Here is a 14,430-nt window from a genome sequence, read left to right on the forward strand (position 1 = left end):
ACTTTATGCAACTAACAGATATCCACATATTTTAACAGCTCTATAATGTATTTTTTGTATTTATTCAATGAAATGAACTCTGCGAAAAGCATTTATGTTAACTCTACATAATAAAACTTATTTATACTAATCTCTTTCTTTTTATTTGTACATCTAAAACTTAAAATCAAGAACACTTGTATTTCTAATAAATAAAAACTAGTACAATACTTATAATCAGAGTACACATAGTGACAACAGTCTCTTATTAAACCAATATTCACCACAACACATCAGCCAAGTAACTGAAGTTGGGCGGGTTCCTGGGGCGCCTCTGCGATCAGATTCGCCCAGAAAGTGCCGTAGTTCTTCAAAACGGTTCCCCTGCAAAAAAGTTGAAAGCATTTTTTAATATTCCATGGAGTGCATTACCGCAGCAAAATTTTTATAAATGTTGTGCTTTAGAGAGTCGAGAGTATAGCAGATAATTAGTCCATCGTGAGCAGAAATTTGTCCACTAATAGCAAAATTCGTTCAAATTATAGTTTTAAAGTTATTAGGAAAAAACAGATTTTTTTTTGAAAGTCGTTCTATCCCGGAACCAAATACATGGATAGATAGCTTTTGTTGCGTAGTAATTTGTCCACGAATAGCAAGGACATTGTCAGAAACCGCCTAAAAAACCGCCAAAAAACATTAACCCATCATAATTATTTTCTATTTTTTTTAATACATTAAGCACCCTTTCGTTCTAATGGACACTTAAGCATTGAAAAATTAAATAAATAAGTCTTTTAACGTTTATTCTATAATACTATTACAACTTCCGGACGTTTTGGTACGTGGCATGGTCTAAACCTATCAAGTTCCATAATTTTTGCCGATAAAATCTGTACGAGGCATTACCGTCACGGTAATACTATCTATACAGTATTCCAACTCGGCCATATTTTTGAAATAAATGTCAACAGCCCCGCGGTACGTCACGGTATGACAACATGCGATAGGGCTGCTCACCTATAGTACCCATTCAAATTACATCTGTCTACTAAGAATTTCTATCTAGTTTTGTGATTGTAATTTTTTTTTTATTTAGACAAACAAAATACTTTGTGAATGGAATAGGATAATGCGTGTTGTTTTGTGATTAGTAGATTTAATTTTAAAAAATATGGTTTAATGGTTTAAGACATTTATTTCTCTAAAAGAATTACATTCACTTACAAGAGAAATACAAAATTAACCTTAAAACTATAGATTATTTAAAGTTTAATATACTAAAATAATTTTGAATCTACTAATCATAATGAGTACTTAATGACCTGTTACTTTAATTTCGGGCTGGCGAAGTCGTTGGCCAAAGCTGGTTTTATACAATATAATTTTCATTTCAAATCGAACTGACTGAAAATGACCATTTCTGACAGTTAATAACTAGTTTTTGACAAATTTGATCGTTTAAGACGGTCAGTCAAATTCAATCACCTTAGTCATTTTCAACACTAGGCCATCGTCGTCCGTTCGGCACATTCGCGACACCCCTAACTTTTGGATCTCGGCCACGTCCCGTGATTTGAAATTCGAAGGAAAACTCGCGTTTCGTCGGTTTATATGAAGTTACAATACTGTATGATATTATTACCGTGTTACCGTACTTTATTGCTGGGAGTCCATGTATAGTGATGTTCCTGTGGCCATCANACAACATTTATAAAAATTTTGCTGCGGTAATGCACTCTATTCCATGACGTAACTGAAAAAATATGTGGCTAAAAATCAATTTTTTTGTACGATCTGCGTCCGTGCTCAAGTTGGGGATATCTCAGTAAAATAATGCTATACAGGGTGTCTCAAAAATAGTACTTCACACTGACACCGGAGGTAGCTGAGCCTCAGATGCACGGAACACAAGCCCCACATGTCGCTGACTGGTCTACGGCTTTGTCTACGGTTTTCCTCCGAAGAAACGCGCAAAAAGAAAGCAATGCATCTTCAAATTACGTAATTAACTGAAGCACATCCAAGGTCGAGGTAAAGTGCTCATGACGGCTAAATTGCCTTGCACAACTTGCATCAATACTTTGAGTGAAAGGAGTTGCGCTAATGACAGACTTTAAGACGCGACTCACGGGTCAACGCCCTTATTAAGTCTGACTGAATTTAACCCATTAGCAGCCATTAGCCAAAATCAAAATTAAACACTTTCGTCGAGGAAATCATAGCATCTGCCTTTCGAACCACGAAAATAATACCACAGGTAACAATAACTGATTTTCTTTTATCCTGTGGGTTTTGGGCATTCCAAGTTGCAACGCCCTAACCAAACTCTACTAAAAGATCACCTGCACATAATGTAGTGATGTTACGCTATGTGAATCGTACCAAGAACCTCTTGAGTCGAAAGAGTCAGATCGTGAAAGGGTTGAGCTCCTCCCCCGCACATAATAGCTACTGGATAGTAGTCCTTTCATATCTGTGGTCTAATTATAATGTTCACTGACTCATGAATAAAGTGAACTTACGTGAAGTACACTCTGCCTTGCGAGTTAGCTGGTCCCTTCCATACGAGGGTCGCTCGGGTCTTCTCCCGCGGGTCAGCGTGGGTGATGGCTGCACACTCAGGATGAATGGTAGTATTTGGCGCCTGCTCCCATGAACCCAGCCATTCGTCAGTTTCCACGGATCTAGCTTGGATGAAGAAACCTTTGAAAGGCTCCACTCCTTCTATTGTAACTGGAATAGACGAAGGTTCAGATGAGATAATTATGAGACGTAAAAGTACTTAATTAGATATTTCCAAAATCAACAAACTTCTGGGACGCCTGAAGGACATCTCACTACCGTCTCATAAATATTTTTGGGGCTTTGTCTTCCATATCGGCAGATCGCTTTGAATTATAGAGATGGATAGAAAACTTGAATTGCGACTACAAAACATACTTCTAAGTTCGCCACCCCATAACCTTGAGAGATATTTACGTAAAAAGCGTGAGAATTTATACTTTTTGTTGCGTTTTACAACGATAACAATGAAGCTGGGACTGGACAGGAAGGGTTGCTTCGATTCATTCATCCTTTAAGTACAAAAATAACTTTTATTCAATATTGTTTACCAGACAGTTCAATACTTAAACCGGTCTAGTTGGCTTAAGCTGTCTGACCTACAATACCATGAGTGTAGGGCTTGCGCAATACAACTTGTGTGGACCACATACACTCTAAGGGCGGATGTGCTTTGCTATTACGCACTCGTTGCTACAGATTTTATCAATGGCGTCCAGTTAGCATAGTAAGATTCGAACCGATTGATAACTTTGATTCGCCTTGTGGCATTCATTGCGTGTTTTTATCAATGAGTTGATCACGTGAACAAACATAAGGGAATACCCGTACGTCTGTAAGTTTTCTTTTTAAAAAATCCATTCCTTGGCAAAAGAAAAGCAAACATTCAAGTGTGAATCAACATTCAAGAAAATTTTCAAGCCTGTATAATAACATTTTCGAGCATCGTTTGACAATACGGGCTTTGGTTTTTTAGTTAGAGCTTCGTATTTTTTTAGTTAATTAGGTAAAGTACCCTGTTGCGAATTTTTATTCCAATACTTCCAATAAACTTATGGGTATAGCTTTTAAATAAGTTTCAATAATAAACTCCTATTGATAATATCTAGATTAGTAGAAGAAGGAGTCTATAATGCTTCACATTTATTTACGAGAAGATTCCTTAACGGTTGTGGATGCATCAGGGATTATCTCAGCCGTATGTTATCAACCACTTTTACCTGTAATTGGAGTGTTAGGTCCATAAGCCGACGAAGAAGCCACAACCCTATAGGGCAGGGTGGTTAGCGGCTGCGACCGATGCTGCCCGTGGTTCGGCTGGTTAGGACGATCCTTCACGCACGCGTCCACTGGCGCACCATCCGGGAAACTCTGCACTCCCCAACACAGAACTAACACCACAAACAATTTAGATAGCATACTGTTTAGATCAAGTAATTTTTGGTAACCGACTGTTAATACACTCGATAGTAGACTGCGCGCGAGACCGCGGCGCCGCTCGCTTTTGTAAGCCCGCTTCGAAAGGACCAACATTTGAAACGAGTTGACAGATCAATTAATGTTTGCTCGGCGGTTTAGGCATGCCGAAACAGTATGTGTATGTTGCGTAAATGTGTAACTACTAGTCCAGTCAATAAAGCATTATAGATGGAAAACTGTAGAACACAATTTCTGACTTCAGGACTTTATTTAGACTAGTTAGGAGGTGAACATAGCAAAAGTCCCCGCCCTTAGCCCTTGAGCCGGCGGGGAGAGGGGGGTTTAAAGGTGCCACTTTTCGGTTTTTCGCTTAATCCTCGGAAACTATGCGTCCTAGTGACATGACTACTTTGAACCAAAAAAAGCATATTCAATTTGCTANCTAGGACGCATAGTTTCCGAGGATTAAGCGAAAAACCGAAAAGTGGTACCTTTAAACCCCCCTCTCCCCGCCGGCTCAAGGGCTAAGGGCGGGGACTTTTGTTATGTTCACCATCTAACTAGGTTAAATAAAGTCCCGAGGTCAGAAATTGTGTTCCACGGATTTCTCTCTACACCGTCGTTAAGGCATTCATTGACTGGACTATACCTCAATGTAATATGAAGTGCACTTTATAATACCAGAAACGTCTGTGGGTGTATTTACAACTTGTTTCTTTATAGTCGCAGGATGTCAAAATTGCATTGCAATAAATTAAGTCGAATTTAAAACAAAAACTGTATTAACTCAAACAAAAATAAGTAAGATATATTTAAATAAGTAATTTGCTCATTAATATATTTTTAAACACATGAACTGCATTTGTAGAACCCTCGATACTTAATCGGAAGTTTCGTTGCGCGAACTATATTTTTTGTAACTTACTAATTAAATAACAACTCATGTTTATAAATTAATGATAAATAATAAAGTGTTATTAACTAAATAGGTTAATTCATTCATCTACAAAGACGATTTTCTCATCATCCTTCCTGTTCGGAGAAAGAAGCTCAGGATTTAATGCAACATTGTTGTCGTTTGTTTCGATGTACTGCAATATTTCTTCAAGCATCGTGTCACAGTCTTCATAATCGGATTCGTTATCGATACCTTCCAAATCGGGTTCCTTTAGATCTTTATTATCATCAGTATTAACATTTTCAATCGACTTATCTGATTCTGTTATTACTTCTTGTACTGATAATCGTTTTCCGAACTCAGTGATATCCTTCGGTCTATCATCACATGATAGAGACAACCTTTTTTTGGCCTCAACTATCTCTCTCAGTTTTTCATCACAACTTGATGACCATTTTTTCCCAAGCCCGGTTACATCCGCATTTTCCGACAATCTTCTTCTCGATTCGGCTATAAGTTTTGGTTTAGGATGGTTGGGGAATCTTCTTTCCAAGTATCTTGTTTCGTAGTCGTTTAGTGAATTGTTGTACACGCTACTAGATGGTGAAGATATGCACTTGATCCAGTCTTGGCAATCGATCGACACGCTCGAGACGTTAGTGAATCCGTAGTAGTTGTCTCCTTTAGAATCCCTGTTCGCAATGAACCCTGAGTCATTATCTACGCTGGACCTTTCTAAAGAATCGTAGCCTTCGTTGATTACGCCATTTTCTATGGTTTCGTAAACTGGTTCTAGTATATCAGCTAGTCGTTCGCTGGCTTGTATCGATATTATTTCGGCGACGTGCAGTTTGGGGGCTATGGTTGCGTATTGGTCCTTGGGGTCGTCTGCGTTTTGCGGAGGTAGAGCGGTGCTGTAGGTGAATCGCCTATCTGATTTCGGATCGATGCTCATACGTGGATAAGCGGAGTCACGTCGTACGCGTGAAACAACCGCTGATTCAGTCTTCCTATACGTTGTTTTGAGTAACATGCGAACCTGAAACAATTTAGAATTTTAAGATGCAATTTCTTAATTGATATGTTTCAAGGTTCACATTGGCAATACTGAAGCAACTTCCTTTCGGAATTCTCGATGTTCGTCGCAGGAGAAGGTAAGTTACTCAGGGCTACCAAAGTTTGTAAACTCTAAAGATCGGATACTGCAAACACTATCCAAAATATTTGCCTTAATTTTTATGATTCATGAACTTGTGATGTCCACACAGTATATTTGCTTTATTTACCTCCTTATTGACATAGCAGTAAAGCATGGCCACGATGAATCCCTGTAGTCCTTCGACTGTGTAAGCCACATAGTAGTAGATCTGCTCTCCCGTGCAATTGGTAGTGTTTGGTCGGAATGCCGTCAGCAGGAATTGTGTCCCAAATATGGGCATCAGGAATAGTGTTGCTTTTGTCGTACTCCTGAAAAAAAAATTGAACAGTCTAGCTAGAACCACAAAATGTAGGCCATCAGCCATTTATGATTTAAATAAAAATATACTATGGTTAAAAATAAAGGATAAAACAAAAAAAGTAAACATTTTCGTTCACTGGTCTGTGCAAGGAAGCAATAAATATGTCCTCCCACATAACGTTTCAGTAGTCATTATTACATAATAAGCTCAGCATAGATCCTGCTACTTACAATTTCACAAGTTGCCACAATAACCTTGAATTTAAACAAATGAAAGTGCCTCCTTAGATTATTCACCAATCAAAATTCCAAACTTACAGCTGGTTAGCATTCTCAGCGTTTCTGAGCTTCGTAAGCAGGACCCTTAGCACGTCTATGAATAGGCCTGTGTTGATGACCAGTATGAGTATCCTAGGTGCGTCTAGAATCCACTGCACATTGTCCACTGTGTAGATGAGCCAGCAGGAGTGGTTGTTGTAGACGCCCATCACAGCTGCCCATGCTACCACTGGGAGCACGGCTATGACTGTTAAAGAAATACAATTATGATTAATCAAGGAATTATTTGTTTATTTTTTACTTCATTGACAGTTTTCATTGCTCAGGTTTCTCTAAGTTCAAGTTCAATGGAACTTGAAAACTTTTCCTGTGGACAAGTACTAACATCGTCAATCGATTTTGATTCGCTATCGTTTACAATCATTTAAGTCAAGGATCTATCGTATGTACCTACATGATATGTTGCCCAGCTAAAGAAAGAACCATTCTTCACTCCTTTCACTCTTTTAATGAAACTAGTCTTCCAGTGTATGTCTTGTTGGTTGTCCTATTAAATAAATAAAATAAAATAAACTACTTATAGGATTATCGGTTTCCAAATCGATTCCAAAATTAATTCTGTGTTCGATGTAACCGCGTCATAATAGCCTTCTCTTAGCCAAGTTTAATAGCTAACAACAAAATGAAATTCTCACTTACAAGCTCCTATAAGATACAGCCATTTGACCTTCAAGTTCTGCTTAAAGACAGCCACGATCAGGCGATGTAAGTAGATGCCTTCCACCAGCATGCACACGAAGACTGCGTTGGCTGCGATGCGTTCTGCAACCCCGAGAACGCGACAGGCCCACCCGTTGCTTGATAGTACCGTGTCCCCTGAATTTGTTATTTCATCTATGTAAATCTGTAAAGTGGTATATTAAAACATTGAGTAAAGAAAATTGTGAGCAACTTTATTTGGAAGGCACAAAGCTATACCGAGCCCCGATTACGGTAATTTTTAACGTCTCCAATACAGCTGACGTCAACTGTTTTGACCAATCCGTATCGCAGAATCGAAGAAGCGCGTCTGTATTGGAGACGTTAAAATTAGCGTAATCGGGGCACAGGTCATCATATTTATTACGACTAGGAAAGGTATCAGTCTCCAAAAATAGTCATGAAACTGTCTCAAGTACCTACTAAGTTACCTACTAAAATTGTGTTGATACTTCAAATAAAATTATAAATAAATTCTAGAGACAACCTCTCCCTCGACTGTAGAGACAAGACAGTATTTATAATAAAAAAATATTTGTCAATTCTTCCAGGCTAACTCGTTGATGTCTTTTCCTTGGCGTATGATATTTTAGTAATTTACAAATGAAAGGAACACTGTATTAAGTTAAACCTTAATTGGTATCTAACATTAACGCATATATGTATGTACTTTAATCCAATATAAATATATTACTCAGCCTCACCTCACTTCTACTGACGATGACGAGAACGTTCCTCACTATGATGGCGATCAGTAAGTTCCTATGAAGAGCCACTCTCGTGATTCTCAGCCGCTTGTACATGAAGAATATGATGACAGCTGGCAGACATGAGGCGATGGAAAACGCCAGCATAGCGATATGGAAGCGATATCGCCGGAGCAGGCGAGGCGTGATGCTGCACGTGGAATAGTCCGTCTGGGGATCCCAGGTAGCGTTCTCGAAGCATCGTTTGCTGCTGAAATCTGGGAAACATTGCCACTAAAACAAAGGTTTATAAGTGTTTTCAACAGTAACTGTATTTGTCTATGTCAGGGACCTCAGACGGCTTCATAATGTATGTTTGACTAAATACTGCTTACATTGATCGTATAGTTCCAAAATACTGGACTGTCCTGTCGATGACATTGACAGCGGGGCGCCACCGTCAATACCGAATCGCTGGTTCCGATTTTTGCCATGTTGGAAACCATATAGTTGAACGATGGTAGCGCCCCCCTGTCATTGAGTTTGGCGGGACAGTTCAGCGTGGGTCATCTATAACAATCATTCAATAGTCGCGTCGTCTATAGATGAGCCNATTGAGTTTGGCGGGACAGTTCAGCGTGGGTCATCTATAACAATCATTCAATAGTCGCGTCGTCTATAGATGAGCCACGCTGAACTGTCCCGCCAAACTCAATGACAGGGGGGCGCTACCATCGTTCAACTATATGGTTTCCAACATGGCAAAAATCGGAACCAGCGATCCGGTATTGACGGTGGCGCCCCACTGTCAATGTCATGCATAGGACAGTTCAGTATTTTGGAACTATAACACCAAAGCTTACCATAAACTTTGAAGCCTTGGGGCCATAATATTTTTTTCAGTATGTTGCAAGGGCCATAACAATTTTAATGTTTCTGCCCACCTATGCAAACATAGGCTTAATCTTAAGCTGTCGCGGGCCGTAGTTTGGAGACCCCTGTGCTATGGCATTTCATGATATACCTACTCAAAATTCTCAAAGATATCGGAGTCCTTCAACTTACGGTTACAAGATGGTCCAACGTTGGAGTAAGCGAATTCAGAGCAGACCTCGGTGGCGGTGGTGCCTGGGTCGGCTTGATGCCAGCACGTCCACGCGTCAAAGGTGGCCTCACATTTGTCTGAAACAATAACACATGTAATGAAGTGTAGATGCGAGTACAACCGAAATCCTGCAGTCGCAAAAATAGATCGTCTTAAAAAATATCTTTACTACGGATCTCGTAGCTACGACAGACGAGTAGCAATGTTGTACATTACCTACTTATTTGATACTAGTTTTCCGCCCGCCGCGGCTTCGCCCGGGTGGAATTTTGTCTGTCACAGAAAAACAATATCGCGCGCGAATTTGCTCACCGTTTAGACCAAAATCAGCTCAATCGGCCCAGCCGTTCTCGAGTTTTAATCAGACTAACGAACATCAATTCATTTTTATTTATACATATAGATTAAGTATGTACGAATAGGTATTATTTAGGTATTTTAGGTAACGGTCCTATTATGGTCAAATTATGGTTAGAAGTTCTAACTTAGAACTTAGGAAACTGTCTTCGTCTAGGTACAATATAAAATACAGGTTAATTATGCTGGGGTTGTGACCCCATTTAGCCTTAATTTCTCAATTGAAGAGACTCGCAAAAAGTACCTAATGATGAGCGATTTATTGCTAAATGACCTCCACTGTGCGGTTAGTGGTTAGGTTCAGATTTCAAAATAGCAATCTTTCCATTTAGACGAGGATTATGAAAAGAGAAATTCAAAAGTTATAATCATCATCATGCATTTCAGCCATAGGACGTCCACTGATAAACATAGGCACTGCATCCAGCGCCTTCCTGCTACCTTTGTGAGGTCGTCGGTCCACCGTATGTCGTGTGTGTGTACGCCTTACGCTGCGCTTTCCGGTACGTCGCCTCCACTCCAGAACCTTGCTGCCCCATCGGTCGTCAGTTCTGCGTACTATGTGCCCTGTCTATTGCCACTTCAGCTTGCTATTACTTTAGTTCGGTTACAGATCTCTTCATTTCTGATTCGATCTCCAAAAGTATCCATAATGATAACTGTCCAGTTGTATTCCTTCATAGGTAAGCATTATGTAGCTTTGTTTTAACAATGCCTAATCGGATATGATTCATTAACGAATGTGCTGATAACACAACTTGAGAACTAAAAGTATTATCAAATTCAATTCATTCATGCCAGTTTCCTTCAATGTGTTGTGGGAAAACATTTTGATTGTGTTTTGCAAGTAATTAGGTAAATTACACTTTTCAATGTTAATGTAGTACCTATGTAGTACAAATCACACAGGGTCGGATGAAATTTGAAATAAATAAAAATTAAACGTACTTATTGTTGTAAGGTTACTATGTATTTTGCCCTTAATCGGTATTAGTTATGATGTAAGTTTTGCATAATATACTTAGGTACTAGGCAAAACCTATCGGGAAAATAATATTCTAATAAGTAAAATGCGTGATTTTTCTATGTACCCACATGAATTATCACATAAGCCTCTTACTATAGTATTAAATGCATATTGATGACATTTATAAGAAACGATATAGATAGAATTGAGTAGCAGGATCTACATAAATGGTGTAACTAGATCACGGGTCTTGTGACCATAAGTCCATACTTTATCATTTATGCCTGCGTTTGATTAAGTATAATAAATGGTTGCGCTGCGTAAAATGTAGAACGATATCAACACGCATATGCAACTAGTCGGAACAGTAAGCCGATATATAAATGAATAAAATGTAGAAAAAGCGAGTATAAAACTACATTTGTGAAAAATCTGAAATGATCAAATTACTTAAATAAGTAGTAGTTAAATAATTTCTGGGAAAATCGTTTTTTCGTTATGGAAATCCTCTGGGAAATTCTTCCGGCAATGGGCAAACGAATTTCTGAGTAATGTGTAAGTAGGTACATGGTCAGACAGACACGTCTTTTTATAGGGTTCCGTATTTAACATTTTTGTTTCCCAAAAGTCCCAAATTATTATATTTATAATTAACTTACTTGTCGAAGTGCTGTTAACCTCGCTCAGCATGACATGGCTGCAGCAGTCAGAGGCAGCATAGAAGCACCTCTCCCATCTGCCCTGGGCAGACGGCACCATGGCCTTACTCACTGCTGTCACCACCTCCTCCAGACCCGGGTCGAACGGGTAGCACCCGCATGTCCCGTCTTCTTTTGGCTGTAAATGAACGAGTATTTAAATAAATAAATAAATCTTTGGACAATTTCACACAGCGCCAGCTAGCCCCAAAGTAAGCAACTTAATGATTGTGTTATGGGTGCTAGCTTAACGGATATACTACTTATATACTTTTTTTTTAAATACATAAATATTATACACTAGCTGACCCGGCGAACTTTGTTCCGGCTTAATGGCAATAAATAACGGGATAAAAAGTATCCTATGTCCTTCTCCTGGCTCTAAACTACCTCCCTGACAATTTTCAGCTAAATCGGTTCAGCCGTTCTTGAGTTATAAGCGAAGTAACTAACACGACTTTCTTTTATATATATAGATAGTCACACCCAGACCCGTCACAGAAATTAAAATTCATCATTTCAATTTCTGCCCGGCCGGGAATCGAACCCGGGACCTCTCGGCATAGTAGTCCGTTCTGAACCACTACACCAAACGGCCGACAAAAATTTATTACGAGAACCGAGAACGTTGCAAACATAGTTTTTAAATGATTATTTGATTGTTTAAACATTTTAAAGATCATCATCATCATCTCCACTCCAGGAGCATGACCCTCTCTAATTTGTCAAAGGCAAATAGAGGATTTGGCCTACACTCCTCACCCTGGCCAGATGGGTTGGGGCAACGAATTTTAAAGACCATTCTTCTTCTATCTTCTACAATAAACAAAGTTTATTTGAAGGGCTTTTATGGAGAAAAAACAAATTAATGTCTTATCAATTTCTTTGTAATTTTTCTCGATCATTCGTCTTTCGTTGAGTTACACATTTTGATAAATAATCATATCATTGACTATGTATAAATCACAGTAATCTATATTTTTTATAATATATTGAGTTTTAAAGATTACGCGATAAGGAAACAATAGCTATGTCTACTAAATATTGTCAACTATTTCGGGATTATCAACCATTTAATCCATAAGACAAAGGCTTGTAGATATCCAATTGTATTGCATTATATCTGCCAATATTAGATTGTCTTATTGGAATTTCATCATGCATTAAATGATCCACAACCTACCAACCAACGACGATCATCTGAAAACCGCAAAATCATAAACATGAATCATGCATTATGCATGTGTGATCTCATTCGATATTCATCGTCAAAGTTATTGATTTTAGACATTGAAAACTAAGGAATACCTAACTAAAGACCATATTTTTATGATTTTCTAGATATGTTGGTCAAGGCACGATGTCTCTACATTGATAGCGTTTAATCGGGCGATGATTTTGGATAAAAGTTACAAACGAAAATATTATAGAACGTTTAGAACACAAGATAAGTTAGCTGTACAAAAAAAATTATGTATCCTGTAAATCCTGTTGACTAAAAATAGTCGTTATCAATGTAGAGACCGTCATACTATTTATAACTGTAGGAAAAGTTAAAATATCGAGCCTCACAACTTCCAAGCACGGTGCATACAGGTTCCCGTAGAAGCACCCAGCACTTAAGTTGATGTTGCGATAGCCGGCCACATACAAGAAGTTCGGCGTGTAAAACAAACACCCTTGGCCGGCCACCCATCGGTACACCTGTTCGTGGTAGTCGTAGTTACGGTAGTTGCAGGTTTTCCTCGCGTCTGGCGGCACTAGGTTTGGAGGCTCCTGAAATTTCACGGATTGTCTATACCTATTCGTTTTCAAAAAATAGGTTGATTTAAGCCAGTAATGCCCAAATCAAACGGGGAACAATTAAATGAAAGCTTTGAATAAAAGTGTAAGTAACATTAGCATGGACGGAATTAATGTGTCCCGACTCACACCCACCTGAAATGTGACCCAGAATCTCTCACTTTTAAAGACTCTTACTCGTCACTTGTAACTTCAGTTGTTGTACAACTCACTACACAATAGCAATACGTCATATCTTCCTTGTATAGACGTGAAAAGTTTGTTAGTTTTACCGGCGTATCCCGAAATTAGGTGAAGATCGTCGGCTTTCCTAACCGTAACCATGACAAAATCATTTGGGAAATCTATTGCGGACCTAATCTAGTATCGATACCTAATATCAATGTGATCAAGATAGCAATTAAGTATTCAAGTATTTAAAGCTAATACTTTTTCACTTTGGTGGGATTTTGCAACTTTTAATTGAATTTAATAATTTGTGTAATTTTTTGATTTTTAATTTTATTGTAACCGATGTGGTGACTAAACATGTAAGTGCTTTGGGTTTTCTGTAAGCTTATTATGTTGCTCATTAAATAAATAAATAAATAAACATACAATGTAATTAATAAGAATTCTTACTTCGCAGATGTAGACATTCTGTTGTTCGCAGTCAAGTTTATCGTTGGTGCGGATGGCAACTCTGGCGTTCCTCTGATGCCAAACATCGATCTCCAAATTTGCAGGGTTCAGTATATCGTTGAAGTATTCGTAAGCAATCACCTGAAATGCACGTAATTTGTGTCAGAGATAAAGGCTTCTTCACACGTTTACTGTGCTTAATATTAGTGTAATTGATTTTTTCAGTAGAAATGGTTAACAATCTTTAGAAATGGGCCTAGTACAAAATTTACTGATTACTTATTTAGGTAAGTTACACCTTTTATTATCAGCTTTTGCGTAGTGTATCAAGTGCAAAATAGTGATTCACTAAAACAAACACCTTTTTGTCAATGTGATCTGTTGTGAATCATTTTTGACGCGGTTTTATCATAAAAAAACAAACTTTAATATTTCCTCGTTTCATTACTGTTTCTTGATCAATGCATCTTACCTCATTCCCACGTAGAGTCAAAATCCACCAATAAAAAACTAACACGACAAGTATTTTATCAAATCCGCACATGGTTCAGTAAATGTTTTTGAAGCTTACACAACATACTGAAAATCACTTTGCTTCACTAAAATCAGAAGTTGTACCTCACAACGACACTGGCCCGACTGCAGGTCAAACACACTCTAATATTGTTTGCAGACAGCATCAAACATTCCAGCACGGGGCAAAACCATAACAACCTTTGTTGATTGTCTTCCAGGCTATTTTCTTTGCGACCGAGAGCGTACTAAACGCGCTAAACAATCCTATGAATGTTTACAAATTATCTACGTCCACGATCTACTGCTGCTATCAACAGATTAA

General features: G+C 38.4%; 2 protein-coding genes across 2 annotated transcripts; both read right to left on the reverse strand.

Annotated features, from left to right (window-relative positions):
* Position 1: 1 nt before the first annotated feature.
* On the reverse strand, positions 2-4,157 carry LOC114357031 (putative defense protein 3). Its single transcript, XM_028310448.1, has 3 exons — positions 3,762-4,157; positions 2,502-2,712; positions 2-363 (listed from the first exon to the last, which is right to left on the reverse strand). Exons 1-3 carry the CDS (start codon positions 4,072-4,074, stop codon positions 273-275), a joined length of 615 nt encoding a protein of 204 aa, XP_028166249.1. The 5' UTR covers positions 4,075-4,157; the 3' UTR covers positions 2-272.
* Positions 4,158-4,644: 487 nt separating this feature from the next.
* Positions 4,645-14,430, reverse strand: NGR-B3 (neuropeptide receptor B3). The gene is made up of 10 exons (XM_028310447.1): positions 14,065-14,430; positions 13,593-13,733; positions 12,741-12,944; positions 11,130-11,307; positions 9,107-9,223; positions 8,060-8,319; positions 7,296-7,500; positions 6,636-6,843; positions 6,145-6,325; positions 4,645-5,897 (listed from the first exon to the last, which is right to left on the reverse strand). The coding sequence occupies exons 1-10, from the start codon at positions 14,134-14,136 to the stop codon at positions 4,956-4,958; spliced, it is 2,508 nt and encodes an 835-aa protein (XP_028166248.1). The 5' UTR covers positions 14,137-14,430; the 3' UTR covers positions 4,645-4,955.

This window comes from Ostrinia furnacalis, unplaced genomic scaffold (assembly GCF_004193835.3).
Source record: "Ostrinia furnacalis isolate ACB-3 unplaced genomic scaffold, ASM419383v2 OfSCF3022, whole genome shotgun sequence".
Taxonomy (NCBI): Eukaryota; Metazoa; Arthropoda; class Insecta; order Lepidoptera; family Crambidae; genus Ostrinia; species Ostrinia furnacalis.

Coding starts and splice junctions, on each gene's coding strand:
- LOC114357031 (XM_028310448.1), bottom strand. CDS start 4,074: ATGTTGGTCCTTTCGAAGCGGGCTTACAAAAGCGAGCGGCGCCGCGGT. Junction 2,713..3,761: donor ACCTAACACTCCAATTACAG/GTAAAAGTGGTT, acceptor CGTCTATTCCAG/TTACAATAGAAGGAGTGGAG. Junction 364..2,501: donor CAAGGCAGAGTGTACTTCAC/GTAAGTTCACTT, acceptor ACTTTTTTGCAG/GGGAACCGTTTTGAAGAACT.
- NGR-B3 (XM_028310447.1), bottom strand. CDS start 14,136: ATGTGCGGATTTGATAAAATACTTGTCGTGTTAGTTTTTTATTGGTGG. Junction 8,320..9,106: donor CGTTGGACCATCTTGTAACC/GTAAGTTGAAGG, acceptor AATGTTTCCCAG/ATTTCAGCAGCAAACGATGC. Junction 7,501..8,059: donor TCATCGTCAGTAGAAGTGAG/GTGAGGCTGAGT, acceptor ACCACTTTACAG/ATTTACATAGATGAAATAAC.